Genomic DNA, 26595 nt, shown 5'->3' on the forward strand with positions numbered 1-26595 from the left:
ACACTTCCGGGTCACGTGGCCAGTGTGACGAAGCTGCTCTGGCGAGCCAGCACAGCACACAGAAACGCCGCTTACCTTCCCGCTATAAAGCGGTACCTATTTATCTACTTGCACTTATGGGTGCTTTCGAACTGCTAGGTGGGCAGGCGCTGTGACCGAACGACGGGAGCTCACCCCGCCCGGGGATTCGAACTGCTGACCATGCGATCGGCAAGTCCTAGGCACTGAGGTTTTACCCACAGCGCCACCCGCGTCCCTTTCCTTCTTTTCCTTCTTTTACCTTCCCATTATTTCCAATTCACAGAAGTGTTTGATGCCATCCCCTGAACTGGCACCGTCCTCTCCTTATTTGGGAACATTGGCAGAGACCTGTGAAGGCTTTGGATTCTCCTGGGGTGTCCCTATATTACACCCACACCCTGACACATCCTCTTTTTGTCTTGGTCAATATCAGATGTGCAAAAACAATAGAGGTGGGGCAAGGATTCTTCTGCAATGCTGGTGGTAACTTGACATGTCTGTGGCACCAAAGGGGGGAATCTGATGTATCGTATGTCCCCTAGGATGCCCTCCTGGAGGGGGGCATAGGATTACACTTAATGGTTAAATTTGCATCCTACCCCTTTTTCTAGGAAGTAGTCTTAGCCTCACAAGAACCCTCTGAGGTGAGTTAGGCTGAAATATAGTAATGGCTCACCGTTTATTGCTGATTTATGGTCTATTGCTTTTTATGCATTTCTGTGTAGATCATCAGAAGATTATGCTTTCTCAGCTTTAAGAGCCCATAGAACTTTCTGTCTAGAACTGACGCGGCTTTGGAGACAAAAACAAACAAACAAAACCCAGGAGTATCAAAGTATGGGTGTGAATGCATCTTGTAACAGCCATTTCCATTACGGTGCTACCTATTAAAGATGCTGCTACAATTACTGCTACTGTTATCTTCACACACAAATCTATGGAGGATGTAGGCATATGACGCTTGCTAAAGTTTTGGAGAGTTGCAGGGGAAGAGAGAGGACCAAGTTCAGGAGGATGGTGTAAATGGTGGTGCACAAAGCATCAGTTGCACCACTTTAGCACATATCCCTTTGATCATCATGGGCTGGAATTGGAGAACATTAGGGTGAAACACAACCGAATGCTGCAGAAAGATTATGGTGTACATGTGCATGCATGTTATACTACGTATAGACTTCCTTGTAATCCTTCCCAACAGTTAATGGATCAGACATCTTTCTGAGAGTTTCACAAATCCACATAATGTCCCTGATTATTACACTGTACACTAGGACCCAAGATTTACTTGAATAGATGCGGATAACAACCCCCTTGTCCTAACAGCCACGTATGGAAGTCAGAGATTTCTCTGCTATCGACATATCAAGGATTAAACAGGAATTCTAGTTCATTCCACACACACACACACACCCTATCCCCTCTTGGCTCATCCTGTTTGAGTTAGCAGCCTGTGGAGAAACACTGCTTTAGGACAATTTCACACGCCAAGGGTCAAACTGTCTGCTTTTTTTGAGGATACTGCCTTCACAGCTGTAGAAAAACCTGAGGATGAAAAGAGAATTGCCCCTTTTGGACCAATGTATCTTGATGTAACTAGGACAGCTGGTGATAGCCCCATAAGTGCATCGCTAAAAAGCCAAATTACAAAAGAGGGCATAAAAATAGCAGCTGGCTCTCCGATAAGTTCTCACCACTTGCCAAAGCCCACTATACTTAACAAGCAAAAAAAAAAAAGCCCCCACAAAAAGTGCGTTAAAATACAGTCCTGCCTTTCAATATGCACACTTGATACGTTTCCAAAAACAGTCTGTGCACAACTGCTAGGTTTCAGAATGACTTTTAATAACCTGAACATTCAAGCGGTGTGTGGCGTATGCACTCCATTAAACTCTACTGGTTTCATGGGACTCCTTCTTAGGAGATTTATATTGTAATAGTTCCACTCTCATCATATTTGTCTGGAGTAAATAGACACATCTTGCAAATTCTCAGTATGCAACATTGGAAGAAGGCCAATTCCTGCCTCATTTTTCAGCCAAACTCCCACTGAAATGAGTGGCATCTTTGCCTCATTAAGGAGTTCAGAGCCAGGCCTGCAATATGCAAAATCCCACTGCATGTTGTTTTTGCATATCCCTCGCGAAGGAGGAAGCAAAGCTATCAAGACAGGCTGCAGTTCTGAACCCTTGCCTACTCGCTGTCCATTTTCACATCTTTTAAAACACCAAGCTACTTTAAACAAAACACCCTGCAATTATTCTATCAATCTAACGGGTGTCTTGAAGCCAGCCATGCCGACATAAAACGATAACACTTCCAGGCTGCACATGTCTCCTGTTTCGCAAAGGGAGCTGTATTTCGTTCCCATGCAAATCAACTAATTTAAAATATTGTTACGATGGAAAAGTGAACCTCTTCCAAATCAGGGACTGCCAAAGTCAAGAGTGGCAAAATAAGCCAAATTGGTTCCCTTAAAGTTCTTGTTTTTTTCTTCCAGACTAGATTGACTAATGAACTTGGATGTGGAGGGAAGTGTTGACGTCTTCTGTATGTTTGCTGTCTCACCTGCAGCCTAGCTGAGGGGGAAGTGCGCCATTTTTTCGAAGATAGAGGGATGCTTTCCTCTGCCCAGATTGCAAGTCCGCCTGGTTTCCTCTGAACCTGGTAGCTCCACCTTAGGAGACATTAAGCTTTGCTCCCCTAGCAGAAGAGTCGGGGTGTGTGGCACCATGGCAGCAGTCTTTTAAACTGTGAAAGCTGAATATATAGGAAACAAAAATTAAATCTTTGGCAAGGAGGCATATACAGCTGTAGACTAGAATCCAAATTATAGGGAAGTTGGTACCAAACATACAGTTTTCTGATTTGAGGTGTAAATAAGATGGCAGAACATATTGTTCTAAAGTAGCCTTCACCCACATGGTACCATCCTGATGTTTTGGACTAGAGCTTCCAATTCCAGCAGAGCCATTTGAAGTTCAAAACATGGCTACCATGCTCTCACGGGAGAGAAAAGAAAGAGAGAGGATGTCCGGGGGGTGAAAGATGGCCTGTTTTTACCGAGACATTTGCAGGGTGTGCCATATTGGGCACAGCGTATCTTTAATCCCAACCCTTCAATAAGGTAGAGTTAGAGGGATTGCGAGATCATTCTAATTAAAATATATATTATTTATGCATTTGTATATATATTATTTTAACTATGGATTTACCAATCTGTCAGTGATAATTTACATGTGTTATTAATTCACTCTTTAATGTATATTGTTGTATACTTTATTTAATTTCTTTCTTTCTTTCTTTCTTTCTTTCTTTTTTTCTTTTAAAGAGCACCTCTGTGTTATCAGAAACCCTAAGTGCATTTAACTGGGTGCATGCAGAAACTTCCATTAGATCTTCATACTCAATGTGCAAAGGGCCGTGTTCGCATGTTGTAACTCTTCATAGCTGGCAGTTGTTCCCAAACTTGGTACCAAGGCGTAAATGGCTTGCTTAAGCCACTTCTGTACCTTCAATTCTCTTTTATTTCTTATTCTACCTTCTGGTTCAGAGAGGGAAATTTGCCACTTAAGGATTAGTGTGCACAGAGTACAAGTGCCCTTTCCTTGGGGAAGGAAAATCTAGATTCACAACACCATCCTATGCCATCCCTCATTTCTGAATTGCCATCAAATGACAACCTTTGAACAACTCTGGCTCATGTAACAAGCTATCAGACGCTTCACACATTCGCGACTTAAAGCACAAGAGCAGGTCGCTCTTTTTCTCAAATCAAATCAAACCTGGTTCGGGGAAAACACATCAAAGAGCAGTATCTAAGAAGAAGAAGCAGGATAGATACAAGACAGATGTGGACAGATATGTGTACACTGCTTCCCAAATGAGTGGTGGAAGCAAACTGGATGCAAAGTAATTGGGACTGTGTACGCAGCCAAGGCCTTAGAGGCGCCCAGGAACATTTTGAGTATGGCTTGTGTGCAAGCTCAGACTCCTCTACACTGCTTTATACCTTGTGTGTTCATGAAAAAGGGATAGAGTGAACATGCAAAATATATCTTTTTTTCTATTGGCTTTTCCATACTCCTTATACATTCACTGCCGGGAACTGCAAGGAAAGTACAGAGAGGGAGTGGGGATGAAGAAGGCAGAAAGAGGTTTCTTGGTACAGCCAAGTGTTCATTCAGCCTTGCATATCCACAGATAAGCAGCAAAGTAAATGCTTTAATAAATGAAAATTACTACCTGGCTGGTAAGTTGAAAAGGCACCTTGTGTACTGATTAGGGAAGGGAATGTGTGGGTGGATTTTTTTGGGAGGGGGGGGAAAGGGAGTAAAAGTATTATTCTCTCAGATGTAATAATGAAAAGAATGTGTTCAAAGGTAACCCAATAAAATAATAAATTGGTAAGGAAGCAGCAGGAAGGAGACGTCAGTTATTTGGTGGTGGGGTAAAGGCACTCTGTTGATTCTTAGAGGAACTTTCCTCATATTCTAGGACTTAGCATTAGTAGAGGGGTGTCAAACTCAAATTCATCGGGGGCCGCATCAGCAGTCTGGTCACCCTCAAAGGGCCGGATGTATCTGTAGGACTATGTTTCCTGAACGCATGTAAAGTGGAGGTTTCCTGTGTAGAACGGCCGGCGCCGCTAGAGGGCAGACGTTCTCTGGCTTGTAGGCTGCCGCGCATGCGCTGAAGAGGCGGCTTTCTTGTGTCAAAAAAAAAAGTGAGAATAAAAGGTGAAGGCTGGCGGCCGGCGGCGGCTACACGGGCCACATGACGAGGTCTGGCGGGCCGGATTCGGCCCGAGGGCCTTGTGTTTGACACCCGTGCATTAGTACATAAAGCAGCCTCCTTGGCTGAATCCTGGTGAATTCTTGGCACAAATTGGAATGGAGACATGGAGAGCTTTTCTGTCCCTGATGACAAGAAGGGCATCGAGTTGTAACAATAAATCATCAATCTGTTTATATGAAAAGCTGCTGGATGGGGGGGGGGGGAATGAAGAGGACAGTTGTGTGTGTATGTATATGTGGATTGTGTGGAGCCTGCAATTGCTCAGTGATGAGAGAAAAGCACTCTGAATATGCTCAGAGAAACACTTTTTCTCTGAGCATAGGAGTCCTATGTTGTGGATTTACTGATTGATCTCAGGATAGTCTCTCATTGTTGTGCCTTGGTGTTACTCAGCTATAAAATGGGGCCAATATCCTATAAATGCAACATAATTCATGTATGTATAATAATGCCACCAGCACTCTATGTGTGTGTTCTGGGGAGAGCAGGTATCCAATTATGCATATACCCAGAGGCCTATGCAGATAGCTGTCTATATTTTTAGCTCTCCTTGGGAGAGTGGCTACAGACTTGGAGACTTGACTAAAGGGGGTCTGCCATGATGAGCTCCTGCACTTTGGAATTCACCAATACACCACTGCCCCCATTCACTGTGAAAAATCTGATCTGCAGGTCACTTGGCATGGTGAACTCTGCTCATGCCTGATTTTGGCATGGTGTGAAACAGTGGGATAATTATGAGTCACAGGTAGACACTGCACCTGTTGGGACTGTGCTGCCCCATGATGTGATTCACCTTTTCAGAACTCCCCTTTCCTGTCCAGAGCAGAATCCTGGAACACCCTCCTGCCTGAAGGAGAGATAGCTGTGTTCTAGATCTGCATCCTCCTCCTTTCCCCATACTGTTATATGTACATGTCCTCTGCGTTTTATGTATTCCTGCAAATTTTGAAATTCCTCGAGTGTGCCAATACCTTGTGTGTTTGAATGGAAAAAATGGATGCCTTTTTCAGACTACAGTGGTACCTCCGGTTACAAACTTAATTTGTTCTGGAGGTCCGTTCTTAACCCGAAACTGTTCTCAACATGAGGCGCGCTTTTGCTAATGGGGCCTCCCGCTGCCTCAGCACCGCTAGTACACGACTTCTGCTCACATCCTGGGGCAAAGTTCACAACAAGGAGCATCTACTTCCGGGTTAGTGGAGCTCATTACCTGAAGCATTCGTAAGGAGGGCGGTACGTAACCTGAGGTTCCACTGTATTTAAAGAAATTTGAGCTATGAGCAATGGAAGTAATTAGATTATAAAATCGTGGTTATGATCTAATAGTTACTGTAGGTTGCAGCAGAAGGGGGAGAAACAACAACTCCATGGAAAACGGGGTGGGAAGTCGATAAAAATAAGAGGAAAGACAAAATTGTGTTTTGATAATGTTGAAACTTAATAAAACATAAGCCCTGAACTTTGGAAGTAGAAGGAATGATGTTCACTTGTCAGGGTCTTTTTTGTATATGTGTCTATACAAAATGTGTATATATATATATATTGTATATTCCCCAGCCAGAAAAGAGAGTAGCTATGGGATGGGGCTGGCACAGACCATTTGGCTCCAGCAGACCTTGAGCATTCTGCACCATGGTCATCCGCTGTCCATGAAAGGGATGCTTCAGAACAGAGAATCAGGATGTTAAGAGAACCAAAAGCTGGCCTTTGTTTAGTTAGATGACATGGACCACACATGTGGAAGATAATAGGTAAATCTGCAACACACACTCTTAGGATAAGCAAAACAGAAAGGAGGGCAATTGCAGATAGTGTGAAGTTACTCTTTTGCACCATGTGGGTTAGCCCTTGTAGCTACTAACTAAACTGCCCCCTGACATATTATGAAGTGTGGTATATAAATAATCTAAAATAAAGAACTGCTTCGTGTTTAGGTCCCCCCTCAATCATAGATGGATGGATGTGGATTATAATAGCCATCCAAAAGAGCTGAGAACCAACTGTGTGCCATCAGCGCCTGTTGCTCCAGCTAGGAAAGCAATATTTACTACATTTTTTAAACTGTATACACTGCGGAAATAAACACTGCTATCTTACTTAATTGGACGCACAATGTGTGGGGAAATGTGCCCTTTTCTGAATAGAGATGAGGGAGTTGGCCTCCTGGTTTGAGTTAGGATAATTACAATTGTAAAGCTGTGTTTTCCAACTCCCACCACCCAGAAATATACCCTTCCAAACCTTTAATTAAACCAAGAGAAATGCTTGGGTTTTTTCTGGTTATTGCCAAAACATGTTTCGGATGCCTGGAGGAGTGTTTGATTGCACTTTCATTAGAATTCAATTTCTATCAGCCATACAGGTGCAATGAAAGAAATAAAAATTAATTAAAACTTTGGACATGTTTATCCCCTCCAGGTGCCATGAAAGGTAGTGGCAGAGACATTTTTCAAGTAATTAAACAGACATCTCTCTGTTTTCTAATGAGTTACTACTCGCCGCTCTAAAAATGCACCAAGCAGAATTCATCACCTGTCTATAACAGGTGACGGGAGAGTTCTGTATTGGAATAGCAGCAGGAGAGACTACATTGTCTCCATTGTCTGGCTGCCCCATAGACAGACCAGCATAATGGGGGTGACTTTATTTTCATTTAATGAGTCCCTGAATTCCCATGTGCACAAGCATGCAATATCCTCAGTTATATCAATGGAATACAGCCTTCTTCCTTTTTGTACAAATGGGGCATGTCCCCTTTCAAATAATCTCTTCTCCAAACAGAACATCTTCTATCCTCATTATCCCTGGGCTCCAGAGGCTACCACTGCAGGGAAAGAGAGGCTTCCTAATTCCTCTCCCCTTTTACCCCTTACTCTCCAGCCACGCCCAATTCCCGGCTTTCTTGTGAGCAGGCTCATGACCAGGTCTTTACTTACAAGTAGACTATTAGCTCGCAGGAATCCTTTTAGATGTCCAATACAGCTGCATCCCATTTGCCCAGCAATGAGCAGCGGGGTGTGGGTGGGTGGGTGTCAATCACCCAGAGACCAGCATTCCAATTTCAGGGCAGGCTGGAAAGCAGTCTTAAAAACAGCTCCTACCAGCTATTCATAAATATCTTGGGTCAAGAAAGTATTCCGCCTAAATTGCTAGCTTAGAACTGCGCAGCAAAAAGAAAGGACATTGTTAGAACTTTCATTGTGCTTCTCCTTTATGTAGTAAAGCAGGAAGTTGAGCACATTCTCTGCAACTCTTGTGGATGTTCCATAATGTCGTTTCTGTAGCAGAAAGAAATAAAACATTTATCTCCTAATGCCAAAGTGTGGACATATTGCCAGTTAAGATGAATTCTCCAAGGGATTTTTCATTTAACAGTCTTTCTCCCTCTGATTCATCATTTTGGAAACTTTCTTTAGGCTTCTGATTTTTATTATTTTTTATTATTTTTTACAGCATACCACTAAATAATATCAAAGGACTTTTTTCTTAGGAAAAAGACTTTGTGGCACGACCTTCAAAACCTTCACCTGGCTACACCAGAAATGATTATAAAAGATTGTGGCTGCAATCCAACAAAGTGAACTATGAGTAAATTTTGAAAAGCAATGCTGGTAATTCATTGCAGCGAGTGAGTGTGAAGGCACTGAATGGGGAATATACAGACGAACTCAACGGTGTGTGCAGACAGTGGCTTGTACAGTGGTACCTCTGGATGCGAACGGGATCCGTTCTGGAGTCCCGTTCACATCCTGAGTAGAACGCAACCCGCGACTGTGCGGGTCGCGATTTGCTGCTTCTGCACATGATGTCATTTTGAGCGTCTGCACATGCACAAGTGGCGAAACCCGGAAGTAACGCGTTTCGTTACTTCAGGGTCGCCGCGGAGCGTAACCTGAAAACGCTCAACCTGAAGCATATTTAACCCAAGGTATGACTGTAAACACTTCTGTATCATGGCCTGTGTCAAAATGTAAAATGCTTAGCAGACACTACAGTACTTTCTTTTAATTCTCTTGGATCCTGCTGCAGACATTTGGTGTTTAGGGTAGAGTGTAGCTAAGTAGTCAAGAAACACTTACAAGGGCAAACAAACATTAGAGGAATCTGCTATACAAATTTGCCTTCAGAAAAATGTGAGAATGAAAGTTTTTGGTTTGTTGCAGAGTATAAAGGCTGCCTCCCTCCATTTTTTCAGAAACAGATCAGGGGAAAACAAAAATTGGGGAGAACAGATCCTTGCCTCAATTTTCCTGTTTTTCTTCTGGGCTTTCACATCTCTAGTTTATTATAAAGGGAATTTTTTCCCAAGATAAAATTGGACTCCGGGCGGGGGGCAAGGGTTGACTCTTGTAAATTACTTTTGTTCTTGTAAAATGATGAATAAAATCAGGTTCTTTTGAATGGTTAATCAAGAGCAATTTTCTTTCTTTTTCTGCATCATTTTATATTCAATAGTAGGTATTGATTGCCCACTTCGTAAGCAAAATCAATTATGAGTGAAGTGTAAATTCCTTGGTTTTATAATTACACACCTTATAACAGAAAGCATTAATGGCACCCAGCTCCAGAGATACCGTCTGGTCACAACAAAAGCCTATTTTAAACCAGAGTGCAAAACATATTTACGTGATTCCGAGTCTGGATTTTGACATCTTCAGAACTTTCTCTGCTCTCTTGACAAGGTCATTGTTTATACAACAAATCGTAGGTTGTAGTTTGCATTGCTTTAATATTGCAAGCACATTATGCACTGATTAAACAACAGAGCACAGCTATACATCATACCCTGCCGGTCGGTTTTCCAAGGTCTATAGTTCATCATTGTTGGGAGACAGAATGCCAGACTAGAAGAACCCTTACTCTGATCCATCAAGGTGATCTTTATGTTCTTACATTAAAGCAGAGGAAGGCAGCATGGCGCGCTCGCCCCTCCCCTCCATGTTTTGGACAAAAGCTCTTATGATTCCTTTCCATTGCCCATGCTACTTGGGCCTCATGCAAGTTCTATTCCACAACATCTGGAGGGCACAACCTGCAGAGTTGCCCATTCCTTATTAAGGCATATGCAACAAATGTTGGGAATAAGAATTTGAAGACTGAAGAAAGGAAGAGCATTAATTATAGTGCATCGTGCAATGGAGGTGTAATGGCTGTCCACTTAGAGTTCACACATTGAACAGAGCTGGCATTGAAAGAGCCAATTTGCCACTTGTCTTCTCCTTATGCTTGAAACAGTGGTCAAAGCTCTCTAGCATTGCACACCTTGATTATATTGGTAAAGGAAGGACTACATTCAGCCCAGTGGCCACCTGAATTCCTGAATTATTTCATAGGAAATACCAAACTTCACACTGTCCCCTTATATCAGGGATATAACTGCTGATCCTCTGCATGTTGGACTCCTTCTCCCAGCACTACACTGGCCATGCTGTCTGGGGCTGATAGGAGTTGGAGCCCAACAATCTCTGAATGGCCACAGGTTCTTCATCCCTGCCTTATGTGGGTATATCATACCTGTCTACCATGAAGAGTTAGGCAGGTGGTGAAGAGAAGGCTAGATATGGAATGGTTCCTGTGACATTAATTTGTTTATTGGGTTTATTAGGGTCCCATCGCTGGGTACAAGAATGAAATGAAACAATAAAGTGGCAATTAAAACCAATAAAAGCTCCAAGGGCCTTCTGATGGTTCCCTCACTGCGAGAAGTGAAGTTACAGGGAACCAGGCAGAGGGGTGTCTGCCCTGTGAAACACCCTCCCTTCATATTTCAAGGAGATCAATAACTATGAAACCTTCAGAAGACATCTGAAGGCAGCCCTGTATAGAGAAGTTTTTAATGTTTAATGTTTTAGTATGTTTTTATATATGCTGGAAGCCACCCAGAGTGACTGAGAAGAGTTTGGATTTGATACCCTGCTTTATCACTACCCGAAGGAGTCTCAAAGTGGCTAACATTCTCCTTTCCCTTCCTCCCCCGCAACAAACACTCTGTGAGGTGCGTGGGGCTGAGAGACTTCAGAGAAGTGAGACTAGCCCAAGGTCACCCAGCAGCTGCATGTGGAGGAGCAGAGACACGAACCCGGTTCCCCAGATTACAAGTCTATCGCTCTTAACCACTACACCACACTGTGTACACAACTCAGTCAGATGGGCAGGGTTTAATAATAATAATGATAATAAATAATATACGATACCACATCAGCCTGTGGAGTGTATTCAGGAAAGTATGCTTCGCAGCAGCCCCACATTGCTCCTGCAATCTTATTACTTGCTTTGTTTTGTACACTTCCCTTAAGAATCCTAATACTTAAGGGCAGCTTAGAACTTGTCTGAGTAAGTAAAGCATTTTAGGGAGAGTCTCTGCAGGTGGGCACCCTAGAAACAGATCTCCGTCAAGCTGCAATATCCTGAATAGTATTGATGGCACTTGGCTTGCCCCAGGACTCCATGATTGTACTGTACAAGCACAGTAACTGGCATTGGGGGCAACATTCTTATACTGAGGCTCTCAACATTCACCTTTCAAGAGATCCCTCAAGTCTGAAGAGAACGGATTTCATTTCTCAGCAAGAATGATCCATGTCCGAAAGCAAACTTCCATTAAAAATGCCTACTGGTAACAGAAAGGTTTCTAGTGATGCATACAAGCTAATACAGGCCCAAAGAGCTTGCTAGACCAATCTGAATATTCTAGTTGACAGTGGTACCTTTCTCTCATGGCTTTGATACATTTGCAATTTGTTTTTCAATTTTGGACATGTTTGTTTGTTTGTTTGTTTGAAGAAAACCCCACTGCACATGGAACAGGTGTTTTCATTGAGCAAGGTGTCTTCTTTCCAAAGGTTTTGTTATTATTAATGCTTGTTTACTTGGCTTCGCAACTGAGTATTCCCAAAGCATTCTAATAGCATCCAAACTTTCTGAAGCTTGCAGCGAGGCTTCCTTGGTAATGTACGCTGTAAATGAAATGCAGCACGGACAGTTTCAAAGTCCGTAAGAGAGGAGCTTTCTGGGAAAATCAATTTTAACAATTGATATATTACATCCCTTATTGGAAGAGAAATGTGCTGGTAGCATCTTGGAAAACAGTCACGTTCTTATAGTGTGTTCACTGACAGGCCCAATCTCTTGCGGACCCTTAAATTCATATATAGAAACCTTTACTTTCTTGCAGCCGTTAGCCAATGGACTCACATTGATGCACAGATACACCGGCAATGCAATTAATTGGTGCTATGGAAGTAGCATGCTTTCCTCCTCCTTCACATCATAATATGAAATATCCTTGACCAAAGAAACATAAGGTCACAAGCAGCGTTAGAAACTCAGATATATAATCTAGGCGCCAAATGGCTCCTTAAACCAGAGTTACAGTTGCCAAAATGGAATGCCTAGTTGCCATTTTTGGGCCAGAGGGCTCAAAAGTCATATTTTTCAGTATCCCCTTCTCACAGTGGCCAACCAGATGCCTAGGGGAAGCTTGCAAGCAGAATTGGCATTTGTTAGCACTGATCTGTTGTTAACTCCATTTGCCTTCCCTCCACTGTCAAAATGTGAAAACTAAGCTTGAGAGCTGGTTACGTTATAACAAACAATGTAGCTTTTATTTATTAAACTTTTTGTTTTTGTTATTATGTTAATATTTATTATTGACACACAAAGTAGCAGAACTGGTATGGCTCAAATTCCAAGTATCTTCGCTGCTCAGCATCTATCAAATGGAAATATCATACCATTATCAAAAGGGAGGTCATTTTGTATAACAGTCTTCCTCTTCCTCCTCCTCCTCTTCTTCTTCAGCGATCACTCATGGACGAGTAAGACTGTCTTCCATGAACACGGTCTTATCAGTGAGTCCATGAGTGACCGTGGACGCCAATTCTGGATCCACACGTCCTTCCTCATAACAGGACAGTAGGACTCACAGGGGTCTACAAAATTATGGTTATCATTGGTAGCTTGCCTAAACTTTTCGGTCATTTGAATCCTACGCCCTCTCTCTCGAGGAGTGCCTTATCCTATATCTCACACCGTGTCTCAAAAATGAGAGGTTGAGGAGCTGGGGAGGATTGTGCATAATGTGAAAGCAAGCCCAGAGCTGTAGTAGGGAGTGGCAGGGCTTGCTTTGGCTGGTCTCTCCATGAACCCAGTAATCACAGATCCAAAAAAACAACAACAACCCCACACTCTGTCTTCCTCTGAATTTTGAGAAGAGTCGGAGTTTCCTCATTCTCTATAGAGTTCCAAGATTGAGAGGAAATCTGTATCACTGTGGCTGGTAACATTGGAGGGGGGAAATGGTTCTGTTCTTCTTAAAGTTTCTAAATCTGGCTGTAAACATTACCCTTCCCTTGAACCCCAAGCACTTTTTACTAGTGGCTGCAGCTGCTTCTGTAATGGTTTCTGTGGTAGCAGTAGACGTCTATCCTTGTCCCCTTTTTCTCTTCTCTAATGCCTCAAATGAATACTGGTTTGGCAGTATCTCAGCTGCCAGCATCCCAGGCAGAGGCTAGGGGAACACAATTTCCCTTGACATCAAGCAGGCTGTAAAAATAACATTTCCCAGGGCTCCCGGAGCTCCCAAATCCAAAATGGGATCCCTTGGCTAATGTTAACAGTTTGGGCGCTCTTTGATGTCAGGCTTACATTGTAAGCCATTTACTGAATAACTGCCTTTCAATTAACCAGCAAATGTACATATAGAATAAATTAGAGTAATTTCAGACAGACAGCAGAAGGGTGAATAGCTTCACTCAGCTAAATTATATAAAATGAAAACAATTTTACATGCATTGAGTGGATTTAGAGAGACTGCTTTTGTCAACGACTTTAGTATTGATCATGCCTCATAGGGCGTACTTCTGTTTACAAAGAATACAAATCTATTAATATTATTCTATTTTTCCCCCATTATTCTTTTACCAGTATTAAGAACACAGAGCTGTTTTCCACCCTTGGCTTTTCCATCATGTAGTATATTGATTAAGATATTTTATGATTAGCTTTCCCAGGAACTTCGGGAGTTATGCTTTAGTAAGAGGGCTTTTGTTGAAGTTTGAGAGCTACTGGGCTGGGAGTCTGACCTCTGCATCTGACATCGTTACAATTTCTAAAACCATCTGAGTTTGGGTAGCCCAGGATTACTATGACTGACAGTTCAAAAATACAGTGATCTGTTGTGTCTAACCTATGTCAAGCTGGAGAATATTTAAATCAATAATAATGCTATCAGAAGTGGAAAATCAAATGCAAAATAATTCCCTAGGCTTCCTGTGCATAATGACACTTGCTCTTTTGATGAATTGCTAATGCATTCTTGCACAGGAGAACAGCCAAATCTGGGATAGAAAGAGCAAGACTGGAAGAATTTGTGCTTTTGTTGCCCTTACTACTGTTCACCGCTGTTTATTTTTTTTTCTAAAAATGTAGAATTCACTGTTTAAAAACCATATTCAAGGCAGCACAACTCATACTAATTACCATTAAAAGACAAACAAATCCACCAGAAACCACTTTGTTTATCTCATCAGTGGTTATGGGCTTGTTCAGAATTTAAAAACTGGGGGGATTATAATAGCTACTCTTTCATCTCTCCATAGAAAGCACTTGGCACAGCCCTGATGGAATTCTACTACATTGCAAAGCTGGCAGAGGAGCTGTACAACTGAGTACTCTTCACATCACAAATTCCCTGCCCATTGAAACATAGCATTTCAGGGATAGCGGTCATCCCAATGTGCTCGTTTTCCATTCAGTGAGTTTTTGATGTGCACAAGCCTTTAGTGATTCTATTTCCCATCAATATTCTGAAGCAGCACAAGCTTAAAGATTTTTTGATTCTCTAAAAGTTCATCTCTTATTTGGGGGGGAAAAAGAGCTGAGAATATTTCTGCATCATAGCTATAAAGAACAGGAGTTATTTTTTTAAAGGATGGAAGAGCACATGAAGGCTGAAAGCTAAACGTAAAGAGAGAGGGGGGTCCGTCTCTTAAAACTGGGGAAGCTTCAAAGAACATATATAGTGTCAGAAACCCAGGAGATTCCAGGCTTGCCATAACATATTGATTCGAAGCCCGTTGGAAAGTATATCCTTTCTGGCATAAAAAGGCAATAAATATTTGGCAAAGGTGTGTAGCCTTTCTGCACTTAAGGTAAGAAGGGTGCATTTTGCCAGTGCATCCTTTAATATGTACTAGTTGTTAATTAAAACAGATGACTTTACTAGTTCATGTTTTATGCATTTGTGGGATTTTAATACAGCCACAACTAAAAGGTTTGGTTCAGGAGCTTGGAAGCCTCCTGTAACCCTTTAACAAAGCACTTTTCGACTTAATTGATGTGCTTAATGCTGCTATGATGCCTACTCAAGGTGCTCTAGGGACGTCAAGTAATGAAAAATGAAAATCTACTCCCACTCTCTTCCTGTGTGCATTAATGGACACCATTAATGATGCAATCGTTTACCTTTCTACTCAAAAGTAAGCCTTGTTGTTTTTAATGGAGCTTGCTAGCATTGCAATAGCCTTCTCATGCATTCAGTGTATTAGCTCCATCCCTGCTCCCAAACTGGACAAGCCTGTAGTACATGTTGTCGCATGCCACCCCAATCTCTGAGTGGTGCAAGATTCCAGGGGTGCTAGGCACTTTACCTAGGGTCCATGTTTCCTTTTGGCAATGAGGCATAGCCGAAACTGTGGAGTCTTGATTTATGGTTGATTTACACCTATATGTGAATCAAGCATTTACAACTTGAGCTTGGGAGAGGCTCCCAGCATTAACACTCCAAGAGAGACTTGTTTCTCCACAGCCGTGGATGCAGACAGAAACCAACCATCATGCTTCAGCCCTCTCTCCAGCTTGCGGTCTTTTCCAGCCTGAAACCTTTCCCCTCCCGGTCACATCCCAGCCAACTCTGGCTTTGTCTTCTAACTAACTTGGAGCTGGAGGAGGGGCCCCACCAACTTGCCATCTGACACAGAGCCTTTGCCTTCTTAATGGGCCATTGACTTCCCTTTGTTTTCCTAATGGCTCATCACTCCAGGCGATTACCTCATCAGGAAACCAGCCTGGCTTACAATTTAATCCTTGCTGGATCCAGGGGTTCAGGAGGCTTGATTAAATTCTAGCACTTACTGGATCCAGGAATTCAGGGGAGTCTGGCATGCCACTAATGCATAAGGCCACGAAGACTCAGCATGACTTTAAAACCCCAGGGGTGCATGGAACCACATTTCAAAAATATAGTTGACAACATTCCAACCTTATGGGGAAATGGGAGATGGGGTGGGGGAAGTTCCCATTTTTTTAAATCTCATTTTACTTTATTACTTTATTGTTTTAGGGGTGGGGCAAGAGGGAAAGGTTTGTGTTAGGCTGTATCAAAACTGTGAAGTAGACTATAAATGCAATTATACAAAGTATTTCAAGGTTGGGGGAAAATGGAAGGCACGCCTGACCTGGAACCTAATTTGGTCTTGGGTCAGTCAGAGCAGATGATATTGGGTTATGTGGATCAATAGTCTATCCCAGTATAATGACCTGACCTGCTGTTTGGGGTGGATAGGTGTAAGGGGCATGCAACCAGACAACAGACCATCAAGCTTTAGACAAGGAAGGGAAAAAATGAGATAAGTGAAGATGGAAACAGCCACAATGGCCAAGGCTTAGAGACTCTGCAAGTTGACACATGGAGTCAAATGCATCTAACTCTTGCAAATTCTAGCACAGTGTAGAACAAGCCTGGGGACTGTACAGTGAGATTTCTGCTGAGGGGAAAACTTCAGGAAGAGTCTGTGTTCCCCGTGGAGTGTTTCAGGACACAGCCTTGCCTGAAGATGTCCATATCTAGAAGTGTTCTCAAACATCCCTCCAAATCGTAATCTCATTGTTTGTGGAGATTTTTCAAATTCAGTTAATGGGGAGAAAGATGGGAACCTCATTTGTTTGTGGAGACTTTCTTTAAATTCTCTAGTCTCACAAGAAAAGGAACATACAAAATACTGGAATTGCATACGGATATTTGTCCGCCTTCACTCACTACACTCCAAGATAACAGAAGAGATCAGGATACATACAAACCAAGGAAGCGTTTTCTTAATCATTTGGCAACACAAAATGCTGGCTGTTTTAGTTTTCCATTTGTTGATTTGATTTGCTCTTCACATTGAGGGAGAAATCCTGAAAATGGCAAGAAATGGCAATTTAATGTGTTCTAATTGATGCTTCTGGAAAACTTGCATCATCATAGGAGAAAGCAACACACAGTGATGTCATTTCCGTACCAGTGTGAAAACCCATGTTTGTTTCCTAATGCCAAAATGTGGACATTTCGACAGTTAAGACGAATACTCTGAAAGGATATTTTGTTTTACTATCTTTCTTATGCATCATTTTCAGAAACTTCCTTTAGGCTTCTAATATCGTTGTTACATACCACTGAATAGCATCAAAGGGCTCTGTGGCACAGCCTTCAAAAACAGTAGACGAGACTAGGCCTTTGGGAATGAAAGAAGAATAGAGCAATGCCATTTTAATCCAGAAAACAAGTGTGTATCAGAAGTTTGGGAAACATTGGGTTCCTAGAATAGTAGCTTATTAGCACAGAGTCTAACTGTATGTGCCTGGCCAACCCTTGTTTTTCAACCCAAAGGTATTATGATGCATTTTACAGTGATTCAAAACCTGCCTGGTATAATCCTCTGTGTATGGATGTGGGAGCGTAATCGCCTTCTTCTTTTTGCTCAGGAGTGCTAGCTAGCAAACCGCTCGATCTGCAACCTTGTTAAGATGAAGCACTTGGACATAAACAGATTGGGTCTTCCTGAAGTCATTGGAATTAAATTGGTTTAAATCCAAGCACTTAAGCTTAATTGGGGTGAGGCTTTGGGTTGTACATCTGACAGCGCATATATTCGTGACAAGTGCCAAATTCGCTCTCTTGCTCTCTCTCCACCTTGCCATCGTTTTCATTGGGGATGAGAACTACGAGCTGCATCGGAATTGCCTTGAAGGGATGCTCTGGCATTGTCCGTGTGATTTTTCTGCTGCTTGGCTTCCCTAATAAATCATTTATATCAGGAGAAGAAGTGCACCAGGGCTAGTGAGAAAAACATGGTTGTTGTTGCTGTTGTTACTGCTGCTGTTGCTGTTGTTGTTTTGTCTCCATGTCAGAGAGCAAAAAAGCCAATAGTTTCCCCAGCCCAGTTTGTCACTTTAGCTCCAGTTAAATGCTGACCTATCTGAGATTTTTGAACTTTCTGTTGACATCTCTATGAACTTGCTCTCTGTAGCTTTGAGTCAGCTTGCTGGCCTCTGCTTAGATCCTTATGCTTCTTAAATCTTCAGTTCTGTTTCTTTCATCTATTTTGCCCCTTGATAAGACTGTAGAAGTCTTGGAATTGGTTAAGGAAGAAGAGAAAGGCTCATCCACTGCTGTTTTCTTAGCACATATTTTTTTAAAAAGAGAGGAATGGGAAGCAGAATGGGTGGTGGAATAACATCGGCCCCATAAGAATAGCTTTAGTACCATAGGCAGAATGGCATGTTCACTCCTACAATTTATAACGTGTTTTTTATAGGGGAGCAAGAGCAATCCTGTCCTATTAGTGCCAAATTAGAGAAAACATTAGATCTGCATCTTTGTCCTTAAGTGCAGGGCTTTTAAATGCAAGTTGCCATGGTGAAGGTATCAATCTGGACCGGTTCCCTACCACAGAAAAGGAGTATTGCCAACTTTTTGCTGCCTACTATGGTTCCAAATCACAGGACTCTATGCTGGCAGTTTCTACAAGGAAAATAACTCCCACAGGATTCAACTGGTTTCCCCCCCCCCCCCTGGAAATTGCAGGCCCTGGGTCAGGGGAGCTGTCCAGATTGGGATTGAAGCAGGAAGCAAAAGCTGAAAACCCTCTAAACACCCAACCACCACCACCACCACTGCTTGGGTCTTGCTCCATGTTGGGGACCCTGCACTGGCAATTTGTGTTATAAAACAACAACCTGCACTTAAGGACACATACATGGAACTTAAGTGCTACCTAGCTTGTGCCTTGGGACGCGGGTGGCGCTGTGGGTTAAACCACAGAGCCTAGGACTTGCCGATCAGAAGGTCGGCAGTTCGAATCCCCGCGACGGGGTGAGCTCCCATTGCTCGGTCCCTGCTCCTGCCAACCTAGCAGTTCAAAAGCACATCAAAGTGCAAGTAGATAAGTAAGTACCGCTCTGGTGGTAAGGTAAATGGCGTTTCCGTGCACTGCTCTGGTTCGTCAGAAGCAGCTTAGTCATGCTAGCCACATGACCCGGAAGCTGTACGCCGGCTCCCTCGGCCAATAAAGCGAGATGAGCACCGCAACCCCAGAGTCGGCCACGACTGGACCTAATGGTCAGGGGTCCCTTTACCTTTAGCTTGTGCCTTAGCTTCTTCCATTCCCCGCTTTCCTAGCCAGCCAGTCCCCCTGCCTTCCCTTTCATTTCTTCAAAAAAATACCTGCTGGTGGCTTGGTAACAGAAGAAGCTCCCATCAACAGGTGGTGTAGAGATGGACATTGTTTTCTGAAATGCTAACCTGGCAGCTGGGCTCTGGTGCCCAGCAAACTGCTGCAACAGGTATTTGAGGGCATAATGGAGATGCTGTTTAAAAGGGAAGTGGGTGACTTTAAGGAGGGCTGTTGTTTTGGGCTAATGCCAAGCTCATTAAAAACCAGATCTGATATTTGCAGGCAGGAAGCGGTGGTTGCACTGGGCTCTTGAATATAAAAAAAACCCACAGAATTTGTTTAAAACATATTTCTTATGAAAAACTCTCTTTTTTCCATCAAAAGTCTCAAGATTTGTCAGCTTTTTGCCAGGATCCCTAGGGGACTGCCTATCCACTTTGAAATACCATCCGCTTCCACTGGGACTAAGGCGAGGGACTTTGAGATTTGCACCTTCAAATGTTGAAATGTGGAACCGAAAGAAACAAGGGCTCTACGATGAATTCCAGTTTTGAAGCCTGCCTACACAAGAAACCAGAAAGTTTAAATTCTGTGGTCCAAAGGCAGACAAATCACTGATTTAATCTCTTTATGGTGGGAGTGGGCACTTGGTATACATAAACTGGTCTTTCCCCATATTCTGGAGAACCATTCTTTATGTTTCCCCATATTCTTCACTTGTGGTTAAACCAAGGTGCTTTAATTTTGTACTAGGTGAATATTAAGCCTCTTGGTTCCGTATGTGGCCCTGTGCCTTTAATTAAAGAAAAGGGAAAAGACAAGCGTATCGGTTGATGCTGAACCTGAGGCCACAGTAATAGCTTTTCCGTACTATTTGTCTCATTTAATATTCACAGGCCACAAGGCTCTGTCTGTCATTTGTGGTTAGGAGTCTACATTTCCCCCCCTTTTAGTTGGAGAGAGCACTTGTCCTTTTTGTTCTACTTTGACACCGACACCGTGTTTCGCTTTGCTCTGAACACAAAAGCGTGAGCGCCCTGTGCTGTTTGTACATTGGTGTCACCTCCTCCACCTGAAATTAGCATTCCCCAGTACCAGCCAGCATATTTATATGGAGCATAACGTCCTAACTTTGACAAGTTAGGAAACAAAAACCAGTGTACAATGAGCATGCCAATTGAGGCTGATTATATTAATTGCTATTCAGGTCAGCGCTCAGATTAATTATTATGTTTGTGTAGCGTGTTTGTTAAGTGGTTGCCTGATTGCTGTTCAGAAGATTGATTACTTGTTACATTTACCTTGTGGCTTCTGCGGGGGAAACCAGTGCTTGCATTTCATCAGTTCAAAGCACACTGAGGTCAGGGAGGGCAAGTGGGAATTGCGTGTTGATCTCTTGGTAGAAGCTTGTGCAGACCTGAAATGGCATCAAATGCTTTGTTGAGTTATATGGACCCTTTTGATCTTCCTTAGGGACATGCTGAAAGCATGTCACTAAGTTTCAGGGATTTTCAAATCATACATACATACACATACATACATACATACATACACATACATACACATCATACATACACATACAGTTTTTAAAAATTAGATTCCTCTTTCGTCATTACTAGAGCTGAGCTGAAAATTCTCCGAAGAAATCTTTCTGAGAAGGTTACTGGGATTTTTCTTATTTTCTATCTCTGCACACACACACACACACACACACACACGGTAAAAAAGGGCCATTCTCCTTCCTTTACCTTTGTGTGGTAGCAGCCACTTTCCCCTGGAATGCCCCAAAATGATGGTATCCATGGCATCATGGGACATGCAAACTGTTACCTAGACTGCCAAAGCAGCCAACACTGTTCACTTGCAGTAGCACCAAAAACAGAAGTGGGGAAGCTGTTCTCCTGCCACTGCTGTTGGCAAGATTCATCCTGGTTAAATTGTTGGAGAATTTCTCCTTTCCTTGGGATAATTCAGTGAAAATGTCCTTGTAATTTCTCTGCCAACAAATAGGGCAGGGAAATTTTGATGTACCAGGTCATGGAGAAAAAGAATGTGCACCCTCTTTGAATTCTGTAGTTTTACAAATGAAGGCATAATAACAACCACCTGTTCCTTAACAGGTCTTAAAAGTAGGTAAATACAGCCTCAGATGAACAACAACACGTGACATATTACACTGTGTCATGTAGAACATGCGTATAAAAATAAAATTCCTAGTACGTCTGTGGGTCTGCATGACCTTGTACCTTGTTACACCAGTAAATCCTCTTCTTTTATACAAATTCCAATACAAAACTGAATTATTTCCTTATGTTAAGAAAAAAATAAAGGAATGCATATCCCCCCCCCCCCGGTCATTCTAGTTTAAGTAGTGCCTTTAAGAATTTCTAGTAGTTGCTTTGCATCCTCTGCTCTTTGTACTTTGATCCGAGCTATTTGGTCTCACATTTCCATAAAGGCAGTTGTCACCCTGGAGAAAGATAGCATCATATAATTTAGTAAAGGGCATACTGGGGGGGTTTACAAAATACTTAGGGATTTAGGGACAAGAGGCTCTGTGATTAGAGCAAAGTGTGGAAGAGAACTTGGTTTTATTATCATTGAACATAAATGAAATATGCTTGATAACTGGTAAAAAAGAGTTGTCGGTGAGCATATAAAAATAATGCAAATAGTTATTGTGGTAGTTATGAAGATATTCGGACAGTTATTTCAAATATCGAAAGTGTTTGGCTATAAATATACCTTTACTAAACATGTGTCAGAGTGTTAAATGGCACCTGGTTTTGGGAGGCAATACTATAATCAGAGGAATTATATTGGGACTTAGTCCAATGTTGATTTAGTTAAATTGGATTGAGAGGCTATTCCAAACTAAGTGAAATCTTTAATAGTAGCAGAAAATAGTGTGGTATCCCAAGTGGAAACATCCACAAGTTCCCTCTATAAGGAAATGACTGATGGAGTTTTTAGAGTTGGCAGAAATGGATAAATTAACTGATTTGATTAATAGGCAGAAAGGTAGTTCTCAGAATTTAATGCATTCCTGAGAGATGGGCATGCTATTTACTGTGTCACAAATGAGAAAGTGTCCTCAGGGGCTAGAGCCCCAGTCCAGGGAGGTATAAACCTACTGCCCAAAGCACTCAAGAAGGAAAGCAGGGGTGGTGATGTAACACAGCTCAAAACAGCTGGCGTCAAGCACAGGGAATCAGTTCAATTGGTCACTGGTGGAAGACTGTATAATTCTTCAGTAAAATACAATAAAATCTCAAGCTTTGAATTCTGGTGATTTTCTAGGGTAAGCAAGTTTCATATTTGTGCAGCAGTTTTTAATCTGACCCCCCCCCCCCAACTCTCAGTTCATAGAAAAAAATTACTTGCAATCTAAGATTTAAGAGAGGGGACCACAGGGTTCCCCATCAGTGTGACATCACCCACTTCACTCGTGTAACATGAGAAGAGTGTCACAGAATAGGGAAAAGAGAGGAAAGGCTAGCAAAGAATGAATGGAAAGAAATGCAGCTTAACACTAGGGCTCTCAGATGTTGTTTGCACAATTGGTGGGCCTAGTGATGCCACGCCATTGATGTGCAAAGCAGCTACCCTCCTTATACACTTCACAGATCCCACAGCACACATACTTTTAATTAGGTGGAGGTCTGCTTTAGTTAAGCTTTGTTTTAGTCAGGGTTTAAAAAGGGAAGCTTTTGTAGGGGCATTTTTGCAAGAAATGTCAGCTGTTCAAGTGGATCATACTCCAGAGATGCAATATGTTTTTAATATCACACGCTTCGGTGGCAGTGAGGAGTAAGTTCAAGCTAATGAGATTCTTCTCATTGTCTTCCTGGAATTCTTCCTTTAGTGTCAGGGGGTTTATACACCCAAGGGAAGACCTGAGCTTTCATCCTATCCCATCCCTTGGAGAGAGGATTCATAAGTAGGCTGAAATCCTATGTGCCTGTGTGGTGGTTTTTTGTTTAAAAAAGAAGTAAATATATAAAATGGACTAGAGATGGGCATGCTATTTATTGTGTCACAAATGAGAAAGTGCTTTTCCATATCTCACTCAGAAAAGTTGCACAGGCAGTAAAACTTAGTTTAGTTACAAAGTTGTGAAAGTTCCTAAATTATTAATATAGGAACACAGGGATGGCTGGTGAGAGCCATGTGACTGAGCTGAGGCAACCAACTCAAACCTCTTCACACGCTGGGTTACTCAGGTGGACAATAGGCGGGATTACTTATTTCCCCCCAAGATAAGGGAAATGACATCGCTAAGCCTGGCAGGGCAGCATACTCTATGGCAGGGGTAGGCAATGTAAGGCCCATGGGCCACAGTTGGCCCACGGGGGTCGTTTAATCGGCCCACAAGGCACCCCTGAACCAAGCCACCCGCTCGGTGAGTCCCCGCGTGCTGCACCAAATCGGCTCTATCCATCATATTCAGTTGAAAGGCCTTAGCAAACATCCAGCAATGCAGCAACCCAGCCTCAACCCCCTGATCCAACAACTCTTCGCAGAAGATTTGTGTTTAACACCCACTGTGTTTAGTGTGTCTGACCCTGTTACATTATACCATACGTTTTTCATTGTCTTACAGGCATCTATTATTATTATTATTATTATTATTATTATTATTATTATTCAATATTAAAACTTTATTTTTCAAAACTAGAAATAGAAATTTTACTCGGATCTGACAAATCTCGCCAGCACGGAGGCACTCCTGGGAGGTAATCATGACAACGGACATGCTTCAACTGCTTGAAACAGATTACTCATTTTCACCAAAAAGATGCAAGTCCCTGCATAGAGCAAATCAATTCCTTGCAGTGACAGCCTATTTGTTCTGAAAGCAGAAAGACGGTCCCCTCAGACTCTGAACCAGCTGGCGTTAAACCCTTGTGCCTTTTCTCTGGGTTGCACACATTACATAATGCACAGGCCTAGTTTTTTCTACTCTGTCTCACTCTTTCAGAGCACGGACCTGAGAGGTAGTTTGAGTTTTTTCATGCTGGAGAAACATTATGGCCATGACTGTTATTGTCGGTTGGCTGGTTCTTGCTTAACTGGAAAGACATAAATCTTCTTTAGAACGCTAGCTGTTGTACACACTCCCTTTCGCTCTCTCCCCTTCAGCCCGCCCATGCTATTAGCTTTGGACATACTGAAATGATCTTGGTCTAGCATCAAAGACCTCAAGAAGTAATGATGACAGGGGATCTAAACTCATTAAAATCTATATGGGAGTTGGATCTACACTCTTAAATTGGTAACGCAAACTCGAGGAACCTTTTAAATCAGTGTCGGCTAAACTGAGAGAAAATAGTTTCAAAACAATTCACACAATTCACAGCCAAGAAATGCCACAGGTTAATAATATCTCCTTCCAGTCCTTTATGTTGGAGTGCATTACAAACAATTCGTTTCATATTTGCATATGTGATGGGGATGCAATTAATTTTAGAAAACTGTCTTTGAAGAAGTTCCTCCTATTACAGGACAGGCGATTCAACCTGATCTGAGGCTAGCTTTCTTAAATCTGGTTATAAGATGATGACAACAACAACAACAAATTAATTTGGTTTGTATTCTGCCCAATACCCGCAGGTTTCAGGGTGGTTCACAACATAAAATCACAAAATAAAAACACAAGATACATAATAAAAATAAAAACAAGAACAACCCAATAATACCCCTTTTCCACAACACTTTTTAAAAGGACATTGGGTGAAGGCCTGGTTAAAGAGGAATGTCTCCACCTGGCATTGAAAGGTGTATAATGAAGGTGCCAGCCAAACTTCCCTGGGGAGAGCATTCCACAAATGGGGAGCCACTGCAGAAAAGGACTCTTCTCATGTTGCCACCTTCTGGACCTCTCATGGAGGAAGCACACAAAGAAGGGCTCAGAAGATAATCTCAGGGTCCATGTAGTTTCATATGGAGACAGGCGGTCCATGAGGTATTGCAATCCTGAGCCAAATTCACTATTTAAGGACTTACTAATCTTTTTCACGCCTGCAGCAAGAAATACAATAACACAATGTAGGAAAACAGCTAATAACTTAACTCTAGAGGCATGGTGAGATAGAGTAGCCCTAATGGAAAAACAAATAAGCATCTTAGAGTTCTCAGGAACACAAAGACCAAAGATGATTTTGAAACTGGATGGCACATGTTTATTAAGTACACAGGAAAGGACAAAGTTGTCAACTCACCACGAGCTTCCCATGGCTCACCCTAGGACGATCTGTTAAGACGGGGAGTAGAAAACACCCAACTGATGCAATCAAGTCTAAACAATTTGCAAACTTAATATTTGGCTGTATTATTTACATGTCTATGCATGGCATGTTTCTTTTGTGGGGGTGGAAGTATATGGGGATTGTTTGTTAAAAGTATTTTTAGAAACTGAAAATATAAAGTTAAGAAACCAGGGGGAGAGAAGTAATGTGTAGTCAGCCTCCCTAAGGAAACCTGTGATTTTCTGCCTCCTCAGTGTCCACCTGTCCTATAACGTGTAAGGCTTTGTGCCTTCATATGCTGCAAAGTATATGATTTTGGCCCATCAAGTCAGTGTTCAAAACTGCTCAAAGGTTGTGAGGGAAAACTGAACTCTTTTGTGGGGAGCCTGTACTCTTTCTCACCAGATATTGTGCCTCTATGGCATTGGATCTACATTGCGGCAAGAAGCTATGGGCCACAGAAACTTAACAGGAAGGCTGGCTGCAGTCTTCCTTTCCAAGCCTTTTCTATTCAAACAGTGATTCAGTGGGATTTTTGAAAAAGAACTTGGTCCAGGCAGGTCAGCAGCTGTGTGCGCACTTGGTTGGATTGTTCCTGCTGTGTCAATGACATGATTTGCTAGACCTTTGCTAGTCTTTACACATATTTGGCCTTATAGGTTTTGATAAGTAGAAGCGTAGGGCTTTGTACAAAGCGTACGGGTGAATGATAAAGGAAGACAAATGTCAAGCAGAATTGTCACCAAGTCTTTAAAATTTAATCAGCTTCTTTCAGTTCTTCACACCCTCCTTTTTTGTGCTCCATGCCATTATCAGCTCTCTATTTTAGTCTTTAGTGAGGCTGCCCACAATTATCACTATTATGTGTCAGAGACAGTTCTGTTCTCCCCACCCTGACAACTGGCTGTGCCCTGAAAGCATCTTTAGTTTGGGTCACAGGTGGGCAACTTGCAGGCCAGAAGCCTTGCATGGGATGCCTGACATCTCCTGGTGCTGCTCCATTCTTCTAACCTTAGCAGAGTTCTTACCTTTGTTTCCCCACCCCCACCCCACACATTATGTGCTGTGTTGTTCTTCTAGTCTTAGAAGTAAAG

At 42.4% G+C, this 26595-nt stretch overlaps 2 protein-coding genes across 17 annotated transcripts in view; one reads left to right on the plus strand and one right to left on the minus strand.

The window, feature by feature from the left end:
* The window catches only part of NTNG1 (netrin G1), a 203985-nt gene that overhangs the window by 28346 nt on the left and 149044 nt on the right, over positions 1-26595 (plus strand). The gene's annotated exons all lie outside the window — the stretch shown is intronic.
* The window catches only part of LOC310679674 (uncharacterized protein), a 74998-nt gene that overhangs the window by 5934 nt on the left and 42469 nt on the right, over positions 1-26595 (minus strand). The window contains exons 3-5 of one of the 6 annotated variants that reach the window (XM_083445245.1): positions 20555-20670; positions 17252-17312; positions 16188-16995 (exon numbers count right to left, since the gene is read on the minus strand). In XM_083445245.1, coding sequence (XP_083301371.1) covers positions 16977-16995; positions 17252-17312; positions 20555-20670 — 196 coding nt within the window. In that variant the 3' untranslated portion in view covers positions 16188-16976. Of the gene's footprint in view, positions 1-1766; positions 2779-16187; positions 16996-17251; positions 17313-20554; positions 20671-21627; positions 21724-25018; positions 25133-26595 lie in introns of those variants that run through there. The other 5 variants (XR_014512451.1, XM_083445247.1, XM_083445244.1 and 2 more) reach the window with 5 other exon arrangements.

Source organism: Podarcis tiliguerta (assembly GCF_965153285.1).
Source record: "Podarcis tiliguerta genome assembly, chromosome: 6".
NCBI lineage: Eukaryota > Metazoa > Chordata > Lepidosauria > Squamata > Lacertidae > Podarcis > Podarcis tiliguerta.